We start from the raw sequence: 16035 nt of genomic DNA on the forward strand, positions 1-16035 counted from the left end.
GCTCTTGAAGTCTCTCCATGGTACCGTGGAGCTTGGAGATATACCGTTCTTGTTTGGTGTTCAACTGTTCATGACGGTGACGAGCCCTAGCATCACGTCCTCTTTCTTTTTCTATTCTCCCAAGAAATTCTCTGTTCAGTGAAGCCAGACGCTGCATGCGAGCTGATTCGGTGGGTATCTGAAGGAGTTGGCTCTCAGCCAAGTACAAATGGTGAGTAAGTCGCTGCACATCGGTCTCCAGTATATGCCTAATCTAAATAAGTTCCTGTTTTTCCAGTTTCTCTCTAGCAAGTTGCACCTTCAAAGTTGCAATCTCCCTAGCTTGATTATCTATGGTAAGCTGACGCATACGAAGTGTAGCCTTAGCGCGATTACATGGAGCATCCATTTCCTAGGATAAAAATGGAAGTAAAGCGTCAGAATCGTATAAAGGATAAAAAGGCGCAAATAGTAGAAACACAGTGGTCGTGGAAATTTTGATACTAAGAATTGTCAAGCGATTGAAGGGATAGATCGATTTTGGAAGTCTCATCGAAATTTAGGAAACAGATGAAAGTTAGACATCAAGAACGGATGAAAGTTGGACTCAAATTGGGATACACTAGGCTTTTGCCAAAATTTGACTTCGTCAGATTTTTTCTATCAAATTCAAAGCGGGATTATGAACCTGGCGGCTCTGATACCACTTAAATGTCACGCCCCGTGTCCGAAGCATCGGTGACGTCCGGCATTGTTTAACAATTATATTGAAAACAATAAAGCCTCGTATCAAATCAAACCAGTCTTTTTCCTAAATAAAGTATTGTCTTACAGTGACAATAAAATACATCAGAGTTTCAAATAGCGGAAACGAAAAGAAAGTAAAATCTTGAGTTGTGATCTTGATCTTCGATTCACCAACCCCAGAAAGCATTCTGCTCTTCCTTATTTAGTTACTCCTCATTTGTATCTGAAATTTGTAAGGGGTGAGTGTTTTGGGAAACACTCAGCAAGTGGGGGTCGATCGATTCCAAAGATACATATAGAACTTAGTTTTCTTAAAACGTTCTTTTAATAGACTTTCAAAACTTAATATTCTTAGCTTATCAGGACAGAGACAAATCGAATAAATGACAGAATTCATCAGATGATTCAGAACAATTCAGATACAGATTAAATCAATTTAGAACAGAACATATCAGAACAGACGTAACACTGTTACTCATCTCATTTCCATGGTCAAATTGTCCCCAATATGTTAGTCCTCTAAGGGGTGAGGCCAGAACATGGTTTTATACCCACCAATGGGGGCCAGAACAGAATATGGTTTTATACCTACCAGTGGGTGCCAGAACAGAACTACAATTCTCGTCCCATTTAAAATTCAAATCGTAAAAGTGTAACAGGATTCAGACATAACTTTTCAGAGTTTCAGATTTCAGAATTTTCTTACAGACACAGTGGAACCAAAGATTTCGAAGTATAGAAGAGAACATATAATCGATCGAAATTTTAAACAGATCATACCAATATTTTCGAAAAAGGGACACACCAACATGCATGTCTCATTATGTAATGCCCAAGATTTTAATCTATTAATCTGAGATTATTGAATTTGAATTGATGTGATTATAATCGGGCTAGCACTGGACCAGATTGGCTAAAGCATATGAAGGGTTCAATTTTTAGACAGAACTATTGGCGCCCGAGCGGTAGAAAATAACCGCCCGAGCGCCAATGTTCAACAAGAACATGTTCAGGCAGAAGATGTGGCGCCCGGGCGGTAGGTTGTGACCACCCAAGCGCCAAGGTGCAATTGAAAGTGCTTGGACAGAGAATGCCGCGCTCGAGCGGTAGTTTAGCACCGCCCGAGCGCCGACCGAAATTCATGAAAAGTAAACACTTATCTCTAACATGCAAGAGAGATATATATATATATATATAAATATATATATATATAATGTTTTCCTTCAGAATTCATTAGAGACGAAGAAGGGAAATCGAGAAATTCTCCAGAAAATCCTTACGCCTTTATATTTCGATCCGTCCGTCCGATTTTGAATCTGACTGCAATACTGTGTTCCTATCGACGTAGGCTTCAACTGGACGTAAGTTTTGATATGTGTTGAAATTATGATATTGTCAGAATCAGGCATGATTCATATATGGTGTTCTTAATATAGTGGACATCATAGAATTGAAGTAAGATTAAGAAACAGATATCATATGAAATTGTTATGATTATCAGAATGGAATTGATTAAGATTAATGTCACATTTGTACGGTGGTTGATTATAAGTTATTAGAAATGGTATATACTGATATGGTATTACCGGTATCGCAAGATTGTACTGTTGTACCGTCAGAATTTGATAAGACAGAGATGTCTTGATTTAAATAGAATATTGATACAGTATATTGATATTGTCATTGCCAGATTGAACATTGACAGACTTTGAGTTTGAGACTTCGATTGTATCAGAGCGACAAAAAGAAAGGTATAAATTAATGTTGAGTTGGGATTGCACAACTCGAGTGAGGTTTGGCTCGAGTTTCCCAAAACCACATACTTTATGTTATTGCATTGATATTTGAAAATTATCAGATTGATATGTTTAGTCTATTGAATTATAGAAGAGCAAGAATTCGAGTCTAGGGAAGATTAGCCTAGCTAGGGCAGAACCGCCAAGTCTTTGACAGAACTGCTAAGACCCTAGACTTACGGTGTATCGATGAGCTTAGATGTAGATCGACTTCTATTGTAGACATTCGATACAACATGCCAAAGTGTAAATTAGATCGAAATCCCTAGATTAGAAATGAGTCCTTGATTTAGGTACAAATTTGTATTGATTCATGTGGTCAGATGAGATACATGTTTTGATGTTTATTATGCTCTTATATATGTTTTATATGATTGCATTTATACGTTGTTTATACTGGGATTTTATTCTCACCGGAGTTATCCTGCTGTTGTCGTGTTTGTATGTGTGCATGACAACAAGTGAGACAGGTTCAGGGTCACAGAGGTGAAGAAAAATCGAGATTACAGTGGAGACTACGGACTTGGACTAGATATAGGGTTTAAACACTTGCTATATAGTTGTTAAACCTTAGTTGAGACTGATTGTATATAGTGCAAGACTTGTACTTTTAATACTGACATGTATATTAAGATGTATGCCATTACGTTCCGCTTTGATAATGTACTTTAAAAAAAAATTAGACCTAGTTTATTCTAATTGAGTAAATTAGTCCCAATGACGATTAAGAAGATGATTATCGTCTGGGTCCCCACACATTATTTATGTCAAAGTTTCAAAATTCAACAAATTATTTAACGAAAGCCCGCTTCTCGTATCTTGAAGGAAGTTTCTTGTTGAAAATCGGGCAGCACTTCGACGTGACTTTAGCAAATGCAGTCTTCAATCAAACAGCACTTCGACGTAAGACTTCCGCACTGGACTGCACGAACCTTCCTTTCTTCCTTGCTAGCTTGGCCGAAACTTGTGAAGGATGATGGGAATCCGAAATCTTGGAGAATTTGGGAGCTTTTAGTGTGAACTTTGTATAGCATGGAACCTTGTATTTATAGACAAATTTTTGCCCCCTTGGTTCCCCTTGGCCGACCCCTTGGAGCACAAGAAATGCAATAATGGTGTGGTCATCCCCAAGAGTCACCTTGAACATCTCAAGGGTTATTTCTTATACCATGAATTTGTCCTAACCCTTAGCTTAATCCCTTAGCTCCTTTATGGGTTTATTCAAAAGTCATTTCTTGCATACTTAATTTGTCCAAACCTTTAGCTCATCCTTTAGCTTCCTTTGTGGTCTTGTTAAGACAAGCTTGGTTGAGCTTCTTCGAACTGAAGGATCGAGTCCTTGAGCTGGGGTTTTACTCCTCTCGTGACAACTCCTCGATGGATATGGTTATTCGCAGCTAAGCCTCCCGTTCAGCTCACTCCCGAGCTTTGAAGATACTTCATCGAGTTAAATTTGCTGAAAATTTGATTTGCTTTGGATCGTAAAATCCCGGCGTCTCACACAAGGTGGATCATAAAATTTTAATGCAAATACATAAAATTCAGCATAATTATGACGTGTATGAGGAGAAAACGAAAATACAATCATGGCTAGATGATTATAGGCTCACAAACTCGAAGAAACGTGCGTCGGGGAAGCACCGGAGGAGCTGGGAGGGAACTTGCTTGAAAGAAAAATGGAGGAACTCGACGGTGGCTGGCTGCTGCTGCAACAGCGTGAGGGAGAGGCTGCTGATGGGGAGGGAGGGGCGGCCACTAGGAGAGAATAAGGTTAGGATTTGCTAGGGTATGTTTTAAATAGATAATACATGCACTAATGGGCTTAATCTAATTTTTAAAAGGATTAAAAGGAATTTTTAGCCCATTAAAATTTAAAACAAACCCAACTAGCCCAAAAATGCTCCTGAAAAATAATTATTTTGGTTACGTTTTTGAAAATATTGCCCGAGCCCTCAAATGTCCCACAAATCGTTAAAATTTGCGTACCGGTTAAAAATATAACCTGGCAGGTATAAATAATCAATCAAAGCTCATTTTCAAAAGTCATACTTAAAACACCTTCTATAAAATAAATAAAAATACTTATTCAATAAAAATATTTTTTTTAGTTTGAGCGCGAAATGCAACTTAAATTCTAATGCAATAAACTTTACAAATACTCGTGAATTAAATCATATCAATGCAATAATTATGCTCTAAGTGATAAAATCATTAAACACGTGATTTAAATAAAAACCCTAGATTGCATGTATTCAGGTTACGTACTTTAAATTTCATGGACCTTACAACTCTCATCCCCCCCCCCCCCCCCAAAAAAAACAAAATTCCGTCCTCGAAATTTAAAACATATCGAATTAACTCCGGGTAGCGACTTCTCATCTCGGTCTTCTTCTCCCAAGTAGCCTCCTACATTGAATGATTCAGCCACTTGACTTTAACCATGTGGATCATCTTGTTTCGGAGCCTCCTCTCCTGCCTGTCCAAAATATGAGTGGGTCTCTCCTCAAAAGACAAGTTCGGTGTCAGCTGTAGCGACTCATAGTTCAATACTTGTGAAGGATTCGACATGTGCTTCCGCAACACAGAGACATGGAACACATTATGAACTCCCGCCAGATTCGACGGCTATGCAACTCTGTATGCAAATGTCCCAACTCTCTCCAGTATCCCAAGGGGCCCTATGTATCTCGGACTGAGCTTGCCCTTTTTCCCGATTCTCATCACATCCTTCATCGGTGCGACCTTCAAAAACACGTGGTCTCCTACGACAAACACAAGATCTCGGCGTCGTTGATCTGCGTAACTATTTTTCCGGCTCTGAGCGGTCTTCATCCTGTCTCGGATCTTGGCCACTAACTTTGCGGTATGCCTGATGATATCCGGTCCCTACTCAGCCCTATCTCCTAACTCATCCCAATACACTGGAGCCTTACATTTCCTCCCGTACAATGCCTCATAAGGAGCCATACCAATAGACGCTTGATAACTGTTGTTGTACGTGAACTCCACAAGAGGAAACTTCGGCTCCCAACTGCCCTGGAAGTCGATCATGCAAGCTCTGAGTAGGTCTTCTAGGATCTGAATCACCCTCTCTGACTGTCCATCTGTCTGATGACGGAATGAAGTATTGACTAGCAACTTAGTACCCAAGGCCTGGTGTAGACTCTTCCAGAATAGCAGACGTGAACCTTGGATCCCCATCTGACACGATGGACACTGGAATCCCCTGCAGTCTGACTATCTCTCTGATGTACAGCTCTGCGTACTGAGTCATGGTGAAAATCTTCTTGATCGGTAGGAAATGAGCTGATTTAGTGAGCCGATAAACCATCACCCATATGGCATTATATCCGTCAGTAGTCCTCGGAAGCCCTGTCAAAAAATCCATGGTGATGTTCTCCCATCTCCACTCAGGAATATGGAGTGGTCTAAGCTTCCCTACAGGTCTCTTATTCTCTGCCTTGACCTGTTGACATGTCAAACACTCGGAGACAAATCGCAAAATATCCCGCTTCATGCCCGGCCACAAATAAAGAGTCTGCAGATCCTTATGCATCTTCGTACTCTCTGGATGGATGGATTACGGGGTGCTGTGGGCCTCGCTCAAGATATCTACTCTAAGGGAATCACTGTCAGGAACCCATAGACGGTCCATATATTTGACTATGTCGTCTACAACTATGTATAGTCTCTGGCCCTTAGCCTCGTCCCTCTGTATCCACTTCTGCAACAGCTCGTCAGAAGTCTGCTCTGCCCGAATTCTGTCTCTCAAAGTCGACTGTACTGTCAGAGTAGCCAGATTTGGGGCATTGCCCCTGGCGTAGACTGCAAGCTCAAACCTCTTAATCTCCTCCTGTAGTGGTCTTTGTACCGACAAATGAGCAATCACTGTGTGCTTCCTGCTCAGTGCATCTGCAACCACATTAGCCTTACGCGGATGGTATCTAATTTCACAGTAATAATCCTTCACTAGCTATAGCTATCTCCTTTGTCTCATGTTTAGCTTTTTCTATGTGAAGACATACTTCAGGCTCTTGTGATCAGTGATTATCCTGAACTTTTCCTCATACAGATAGTGTCTCCAAATCTTCTGGCAAATACCACTGCTGCTAGTTCAAGGTCATGAGTAGGATTATTCTTCTCATGGACCTTCTGCTGTCGAGACATGTAGGCTCATGCTGCATCAGAACCGCACCCAAACTGAGCTTCGAAGCATCTGTGTAAACTACGAACTCTCCCGGCCCTGATGGCAATTCTAGAACTGGTGCAGTGGTCAATGCTTGCTTCAGTCTGTCAAAGCTCTCTTGGCACTAAGATCCCCATAAAAACTTGGCATTCTTCTTTGTCAAGGCGATCAAAGGCACTACAATGGAAGAGAAGCACTAAATAAACTTCCTGTAATAACCGGCTAATCCCAAGAAGCTACGGATCTCTGTCACACTTTTAGGCACAAATCAATCTCTGACTGCCTTGAACTTACTGGGGTCGACCTCAATTCCATCCCCAGATACAATGTGGCCCAAGAATGCCACTCTATCACGCCGGAACTCTCACTTATTGAACTTGGCATACAGCCGTATGTCCTGTAGTGTTTGCAGTACAGTCCTCGGATGATAACTATGCTCCTCTCTGCTCTTCGAATAAATCAGAATATCGTCAATGAAAACTATGACAAACTGATCCAAAAATGGCTAAAACATGCGATTCATGAGATCCATGAAGATCACGGGCGTGTTTTTCAGACCAAAGGGCATCACCATAAACTCATAGTACCCATAACGCATCTGGAAGGCTGTCTTATGTACGTCAGAATCTCTTACCTTCAGCTGATGATATCCAGATCGGAGGTCTATCTTTGAGAATACTTGATAAGTGCAATTTATTGTACTTTTATTACTTATTTTTAACTTGGAATTTTGTGATTCTTGAGCAGGTTTTATGTGATTTGTCGTTGTTTTTGTTGTTGTAGTTTGGAAGCTTAGAATGAGAGTTTGGAGTAGTAAAGTATTGAATTGGAAAGTGCAAAAGATAAAAAAAATACAGAAGCAGCAGTGCTTATACAAACACCGCACCCGCAGTGAAGCAGTGCACCCGCGCTAAAATCAAGACCGCACCTGCGCTCGCACACCAGAACCAACACCGCACCCGCGGTGTCCTCTTGACCGCACCCGCACTCCTTGAAAAATAGAATCCGGAAAATCTATATTTTTGTGTGCTGGGCATGAAAGTCCAAGATATTGGTGTGCTACGAATTGAGGCTTGTCTGGACTATAAAAGGACATCATATACTTACCATCTAGGGTATTGGGGAGCCAAATAAGAGTGGAGGCTGCTGCTAGGAGATTGAAGACTCAAGTTCATCAAGTTTTTTTGGAAAAATCTGCTGCACAACTCCGGGGACGGACTCAGCACTTCAAACTCTTGTTCTAAGTTCTTCTTTCTTTTATTTTTCATTTGACTTGTCTTGTTTTATAACTATATTTTGTTGTTTTACTTGTGTTATCATGAACTAATTTTTATTTCTAGAGGAAAGATGGAACAAAACTAGAAACCATGTGTTGGATATTATGAACTAAGCTATTTAAGTTTTTCTTATTGTTCATTTGTATTATTCTAATCTTAATGCTTTCAATTTATTGGCCATAATTTGAATGATTTATATGTTTACAATTTATCACTCAGAAGAGGAAATTATAAAAAAGAAAAAGGAAAAATACATCAATGGTATTTATAGAGTTCGGGAGTTCCTATAATGCTATCGAAGCTCATAGAGAATCTAATGTTTAATGTGTTATTTAATTGTAGACGGTTGATGGGAACGTTGCAATCTATTTTTAGATAACTAATATCTATCGGGAGAGGGTGTAGATATTTATAGGATTCTTGGCTAATGAATAAGAAGGATTTTTATAACATAGCTACAAGAAATTACACATGGTGGACTGTTGCGTGAAATCGGACCTCTAGATCTTTTATTCTATTGTTAATTGTTATAAATTGGTGTTACGTTTAAATCTATTTTCAATCTAATTATTCTTGCAACCAAATCTTTTAATTGAATTTTCAAAATAAAGTCGAGACTATTTTAATCACAAGCACTAATATACATTTATATACATACTCCTCGTGGGATCGACACTTGTACTCAAAAATACATTTTACTATAATTTGACGTCGTGCGCTTGCGATCAATCAAGAAAACACGCAACAAGTTTTTGACTCCGTTTCCGGGGAGTGTTTATTTTAAATTTATATTAATATCGTTACCATTTAGTCTTCATATTAATTTAGAGCTGTTTTTATTATATTACATTAAAAAAAATTGATTTGTTTCTTATCTTTGTTTGACAGTGCATGTGAAGATCGCAAAATCTTGACTTGCTTACTTTGATCCCGAGATCGAAAGAACCGTAAGAAGATTAAGAAAGGCGAGAAGAGACGAAATTCAAGCAATTGATGACAACAGAGATAATGAAAATCCACCCCCTGCAATACCCATCAGAGATCATTTTAGGCCGGTACTAAATGCTCATTATTCGGGCATAGCACGATGGACTATTAATGCAAACAACTTTGAGCTCAAGCCCACATTGATAAACATGGTTCAACAGAACCATTTTGGCGGAGCGCTACTGCAGATCCTCATCTACATCTCAGAACATTCCTTGAAATCACTGACACGGTAAAGATAAATGGTGTTCCTGATGATATAATTCGATTGCACTTGTTTTCTTTTTCTCTTAGGGACCAAGCAAGAGGATGGCTCCAATCACTTCCTTTGGGGAGTATCACTACTTGGCAGGAGTTAGCAACCAAGTTCCTTGCTAAATATTTTCCACCTGCGAAGTCTGCACAGTTGAAAATTGAGATAAGTACTTTTAGGCACACTGACTTTGAGCAATTATATGAGGCATGGGAATGGTATAATGAGTTGTTGAGGAGGTGTCCAAACCATGGTTTTGAAGATTGGGTACAAATTGAATTTTTTTTACAATGGTTTGAATGGACAAACAAGAGGCAATGTGGATGCAGCAGCTGGTGGCACGATATTTGCCAAATCACCTGATCAATCATAAGATTTGCTTGAATAGATGACCATTAACAGTTATCAGTGGCCGTCTGAGAGGTCAGGAGAAAAGAAACCAGCTGGAATTTATGCCGTAGATCCTATTACATCACTGACCGCACACGTTTCAGCTTTAACAACTCAAATTGCAGCCATGAATAAAGCTAGTACACCAGAGGTTGAAAATCCATCGGTTGTTATTGACGAACCACATATTCCTCATGAGGCTCATTATATCAACAATAGGAATTTTTGGTGGATACGGAGGATATCGAGGTAACCCTCCCCCTAACACTTATCATCCTGGTTTGAGAAATCATGAGAATTTTTCATATGCTAATAAGAAGAATGTGTTGAATCCTCCACCGGAATTCAATACATCGAAGGGGGAAGGAAAACCTTCACTTGAGGATCTAGTTGCGACATTTTTTGCTGAATCTAGTAAAAGGATGGCTAGGACTGAATCTCGTCTTGACGGCATGGAAACTCACATGGGAAATATGGGTGCCACAATGAAATCATTGGAGACACAGATTGGACAGTTGGATAATGCATTGAGAGATCAAAATAGAGGTAAATTCCCAAATAATACTGAAGTGAATCCAAAGGAGCAGTGCAAAGCTATAACTTTGAGAAGTGGAAGAGAACTTGAGGTTAAAAAATTCAATGAGAATGAGGAAAATGAGAAGAGAGTTAAAGAAGTGAAAATGGAAAGGAGAACAAGGTTGAGGAGTCTCGGATTGAACCTGAAGTTGAACGGATTCCTATACTGAAACCGACTCTTCCTTACCCACAGAGATTTAGGAAGAAGATTATTGATGATCAATTTGAAATTTTTTTGTAGATTTTCAAGAAGATTCACATCAACATTCCATTTGCTGATGCTTTAGAGCAAATTCCAAACTATGCAAAGTTCATCAAAGATGTGATGTCAAAGAAGAGGAAGTTGCATGAGTTCGAAACAGTGAAGTTGACCAAAGAGTGCAGCGCCATTCTCCAAAAGAAGTTACCACAAAAACTAAAAGATTCAGGGAGTTTTACTATTCCTTGTATTATTGGTAGTACTCATGTTAATAAAGCTTTATGTGATCTTGGAGCGAGTATTAATCTTATGTCATTTTCTGTTTATAGGGACTTGGAGCTTGGGTAGGTAAAACCAACCACTATAACTTTGCAACTTGCAGATAGGTCACTCACCTATCCTCGTGGAATTGTTGAAGATGCTTTGGTAAAAGTTGACAAGTTTATCTTCCCTGCTGATTTTTTAATACTTGATATGGAGGAAGATCAAGATTCTCCATTGATTTTTGGGAGACCATTCTTAGCCGCTGGAAAATCTTTGATAGATGTACACAAAGGAGAACTCACCTTGAGAGTTGGTGGGGAAGCTGTGATATTCAACATCTATAAGGCCATTAAAGGTAACGACGAGGTAAGTACTTGTAAAAGCATTGATATAATTGAATCTTTTGTTGCTGAGATTGGTATAGGTCATACAATAGAAGATCCATTAGAAAGATGCCTTTCTAGTAATTTCAGTAGAGTTGATGATGATTGGAAAACGAGAGAGCAACTTTTAGCTCTTGAAGAGGTTCCAAAGGAGAAGGAAGCCGCACAGGAGAAGTTGGAAGAAGAAAAATGTTCAGAGATAATACCCTCATCCCCTGTTTTGAAGGAATTTCCAAGCCATCTTTGTTATGCTTTCTTTGGTGAGAAGTAGACATATCCTGTAATTATCTCTTCCTCTCTTACTTTAGATGAAAAAGAGAAATTGTTGAGGGTGTTGAGGAAATTTTAAACTGCATTTGTTTGGTCGATTTCTGATATCAAGGGGATTAGTCCCACCATATGCATGCATAGGATTTTAACGGAAGAGTCATACGCTCCTTATGTGGATTATCAGAGAAGGTTAAATCCAGCCATGAAAGAGGTAGTAAAAAATGAAGTGTTGAAATTGTTAAATGCTGGAGTTGTATATGCTATTTCTGACAGCAGTTGGGTGTCTCCTGTTCAAGTAGTGCCTAAAAAGGGTGGAATGACTGTGGTAAAGAATGAAAATGATGAACTAATATCTACTTGTACTGTGACTGGATGGCGAGTATGTATTGATTATAGGAAGTTGAACAATGACACACGTAAAGATCATTTTCCATTACTTTTATTGATCAAATGCTTGATAAACTTGCTGGTTATTGTCACTACTGTTTTTTAGATGGTTATTCAGGTTATAACCAGATTGCTATAGCACCAGAGGATCAAGAGAAAAAACATTATGGAACGTTTGCTTTTAGGAGGATGCCTTTTGGGCTATGCAATGCACCTGCTACTTTTCAGAGATGTATGATGGCCATATTTGCAGACATGGTGGAAGACATCATGGAAGTCTTCATGGATGATTTCTCGGTATTTGGCTCTTTATTTGATCACTGTTTACATAAAATTTCCCTTGTGTTGCAGAGATGTCAAGAAAAGAACTTAGTTCTTAATTGGGAGAAGTGTCATTTTATGGTCCAAGAGGGTATTGTTCTTGGACATAAAGTTTCTTCTAAGGGATTAGAGGTAGACAGAGCCAAAGTGGTTGCAATTGAAAAGCTTCTACCACCAAAGAACATCAAAGGGATAAGGAGTTTCTTAGGACATGTCGGGTTTTATCGTAGATTTATCAAAGATTTTTCTAAGATTACTAAACCTTTGTGTAATTTGCTTGAAAAAGAATTCACTTTTATTTTTGATGATGATTGTCTGCAGGCATTTGAGAAGATCAAGAAGGCATTGGTGACAGCACCAATCATGATAGTACCAGACTGGAAGGAGCCTTTTGAGTTGATGTGCGATGCTAGTGATTATGCAGTAGGTGTGGTGTTGGGCCAAAGGCGTGATAAATTTTTTAGATCAATCTACTATGCAAGTCGAACCATGGATGATGCACAGCAAAATTACACAACTACTGAAAAGGAGATGGTTGCAGTAGTGTTTTCATTTGACAAGTTTAGACCTTACTTGGTTGGCACAAAGGTAATTGTTTTCACTGACCATGCAGCTATTCGATACCTATTTGCCAAAAAGGATGCAAAACCATGCTTGATAAGGTTGATCTTATTGCTCCAAGAGTTTGATTTTGAAGTTATGGATAGGAAGGGGTGTGAAAATCAAGTAGCCGACCACTTGTCACGGCTCGAACTTGAAGATTAAAAAGATGAAGGAACCATAAAAGAAGCATTTCCAGATGAACAGTTGTTTATGGTAAATTCGAAACTCCCTTGGTTTGCTAATATAGCTAACTTCTTGTCCTGTGATACTCTCCCTCCAGATTTGAGTTATCACCAAAAGAAGAAATTCTTTCACGTTGCAAAATTTTACCTATGGGATGATCCATACGTATTCAAGAGATGTGTTGACCAAGTTATAAGGAGATGCGTGGATGGCGTCGAAGCACAACAAATTTTGGAGCAATGCCACTCGTCACCTTATGGTGGACATTTTGGAGCAACACGAACAGCAGCTAAGGTATTGCAATCTGGTTTCTATTGGCCTAGTATGTTTAAAGATAGTTATACATTAGTAAAATCATGTGATAGATGCCAGAGGTTAAGAAACATTTGTAGACGTCACGAACTACCATTGTCGAATATTTTGGAAGTAGATCTTTTTGACGTTTGGGGCATTAATTTCATGGAACCTTTTCCCCCTTCTTTTGGTAATTCTTATATTTTATTAGCTGTGGATTATGTTTCAAAATGGGTGGAAGCAATCGCCACCAATACTAATGATGCTCGTGTTGTAGCTAAATTTGTGCATAAGAACATTTTCACGAGGTTCGGAACACCGAGAACCATTATAAGTGACGAAGGTACGCATTTTTGCAATAACATTTTCAACTCACTTTTGGCTAAATACAGTGTGAAGCATAAAGTGGCACTGGCGTATCACCCCCAATCAAATGGACAAGCTGAAATATCCAACCGGGAAATTAAACAAATATTGGAGAAGACAGTCAACATTATCCGGAAGGATTGGGAACTCAAGTTGGATGATGCACTATGGGCATATCGAACTGCATTCGAAACACCTATTGGGATGTCTCCCTATAGGCTCGTATTTGGAAAAGCATGTCACTTTCCACTAGAGTTGGAGCATCGAGCATTCTGGGCAATTAAGAAGTTGAAATTTGACTTGAAAGCATCTGGCGATGTCAGAAAATTGCAACTAAATGAAATGGAAGAATTCTGAAATGACGCATATGAGAATGCCAAGATCTAAAAAGAGCAGACTAAGAAGTGCATGACAAAATCATTGTTCGAAGGGAGCTCAAACCGCGGCAACAAGTATTATTATTCAATTCTCGTCTGAAGTTGTTTCCTGGTAAGTTGAAGTCGCGTTGGTCAGGGCCATTTGTTGTGGAAACAGTGTACCCTCATGGGGCTATTGAGCTAAAGTGCAATGATGGAAGAACTTCAAGGTGAATGGACAGCGGATTAAGCCTTACTATGGGACCGAAGTAAGGAATATCGACATCATTGGGTTGAGCGAACCACCATGAACAAAATTGGTATAGTCGGACTGACGACGTTAAACCAAGCGCTTATTGGGAGGCAACCCATTTTTTTGGTTTCTTTATTGCATTTCGTCTTTGGTTTTGCTTTTACTAGTGTATTCTTATTTTAGGTTGTGTATTTTTGGTATAATGAGTTTTTATTTCTTCCCAAATCTTATGAATCTCAATTGTGTTTTTTCAAGATTAAAATTGGAGGAGAAAACAATTTCTAAGAGTGCACCCACGCTAGAAGTATACCGCACCTGCGGTGGTTGAATACAGAAAAAAAATAAATTTCCTAGTAGCCATACCGCTCCCGCGGTAGTTTCAAGAGTGCACCCGCGGTGGATGTTGAAGCAAAAAACAGAAAAATTCCAGTAACCAAAGTGCACCCGCTGTCGTTTTTGTAGTGCACCCGTGATATATTTCCAGAAATATTACCGCACCCGCGGTAAGTTACTCACCGCACCCGTGGTCGATGAAAGTCGAAAATTCGAAAATTCCAGTAGCCTTACCGCACCTGCGCAACGTTTTACACTGCACCCGCGGTCACTGAAGGTCGAAAATAAAAATTTTCCAGATTCCTAACCGCACCCGCGGTATGTTTATCATCGCACCCGCATCGATGTTTTTAAAGTCTGAAACAGGAACACATCGGACATAACGAAGAACAATTCTTCTCCACCTCTCCTTTACTTCGAAATACTCACTCAAAAACACATTTCACACTCGATTTTTTTCTCCCAAATACACATTTCCCACTCCACACATTCATAACTTCAGTCATTTCATCCAATATTCATCTTCATTCCACAAAATCAACACCAAACCTAGGGTTTGAAAGGGGGCTCGAAAATTTTCACAAAGAATTGATTGGAGCTTCGATTTTGTTCTTACAAGAATCATTTCAACACTCAAGGTGAGCAATTTCATACTACATTTGCTTAGAAATTCAAAATTATTGGAGCTATTGGCTATGGAATAAAATTAATGGTGCTGTAATTTTGGTGGAGTATATTCTTGACATTGTTGATTGGATTGGTGTGTATAATGTTGAGTTTTAGTTCTGGTGATTAATAAGTTTGGGGGAGTGAAGAATCATCAAGATTCGTGAAATTGGATTAAAGGGGAATTTGGTGAGTTGAAAGTGTTCGACAAAATGTCTCCAAGAAAGAAACAATCAAAGGGTGCATCCTCGTCTTCAAATTATTATGCACACAAGTTTTGGGATGAGAAGGCGGAGGAGAATTATGCTAAAATTCTAAACAAGAGCATTGTGAAAGAGAGGGGATTTGACTTGAGCTTCCCACGAACTGAAATCGGATTCATGCTTACTGGTAGGCATTGGGAGGAGTTTGGCAAGCCACCACCGGATGCGGTTATTTCATTGGTAAGAGAATTTTATGCTAATCTTAAGGTTAAGCATGATCACTTGAAAGTTTTGGTGCGAGGCAAGATGGTAGCTTTTGATGCTCATACCATCAACACAATGTATGGTATCCCTCCAATCATGCATGATGAATATGAAGAATATCGGACCGAAGAAGTTGATTATAATAATATTCTTCAGACTATTTGCATCGAGGGAGCGGAATGGCGGATGAGAGACGAGGTGCATTTAAGCCTAGCCAAATCTGATCTGACAAATGTTGCCAAAGATTGGTATTCATTCATTTCGGCTAGGATTAAGCCTACTGACCATACTACTACCGTCATCAAGGAGAGAGCAATCCTGACTTTTTGCATCTTAACTGGAAAGACGATTGATTTAGGTCAATTGCTTCAGAACTCAATGTTAGATTATGCAAAAGGTAACTCTCCTAGTGTATTCCTCCACCCTTCTCTTATCACAGACCTATGCCATTATGCGGGAGTGACTTGGGCAGCAAATGAAGAATTGTTGAAACCGAAAA

General features: G+C 39.3%; 1 protein-coding gene across 1 annotated transcript; it reads right to left on the reverse strand.

Moving 5' to 3' along the window:
* Window positions 1-5121: 5121 nt before the first annotated feature.
* Window positions 5122-6689, reverse strand: LOC140806658 (uncharacterized). The gene is made up of 4 exons (XM_073163210.1): window positions 6593-6689; window positions 6139-6434; window positions 5789-5988; window positions 5122-5284 (listed from the first exon to the last, which is right to left on the reverse strand). The coding sequence occupies exons 1-4, from the start codon at window positions 6687-6689 to the stop codon at window positions 5122-5124; spliced, it is 756 nt and encodes a 251-aa protein (XP_073019311.1).
* Between the last annotated feature and the right edge of the window lie 9346 nt (window positions 6690-16035).

The sequence above is a fragment of the Primulina eburnea genome, chromosome 12 (assembly GCF_022965805.1).
Source record: "Primulina eburnea isolate SZY01 chromosome 12, ASM2296580v1, whole genome shotgun sequence".
Lineage (NCBI taxonomy): Eukaryota > Viridiplantae > Streptophyta > Magnoliopsida > Lamiales > Gesneriaceae > Primulina > Primulina eburnea.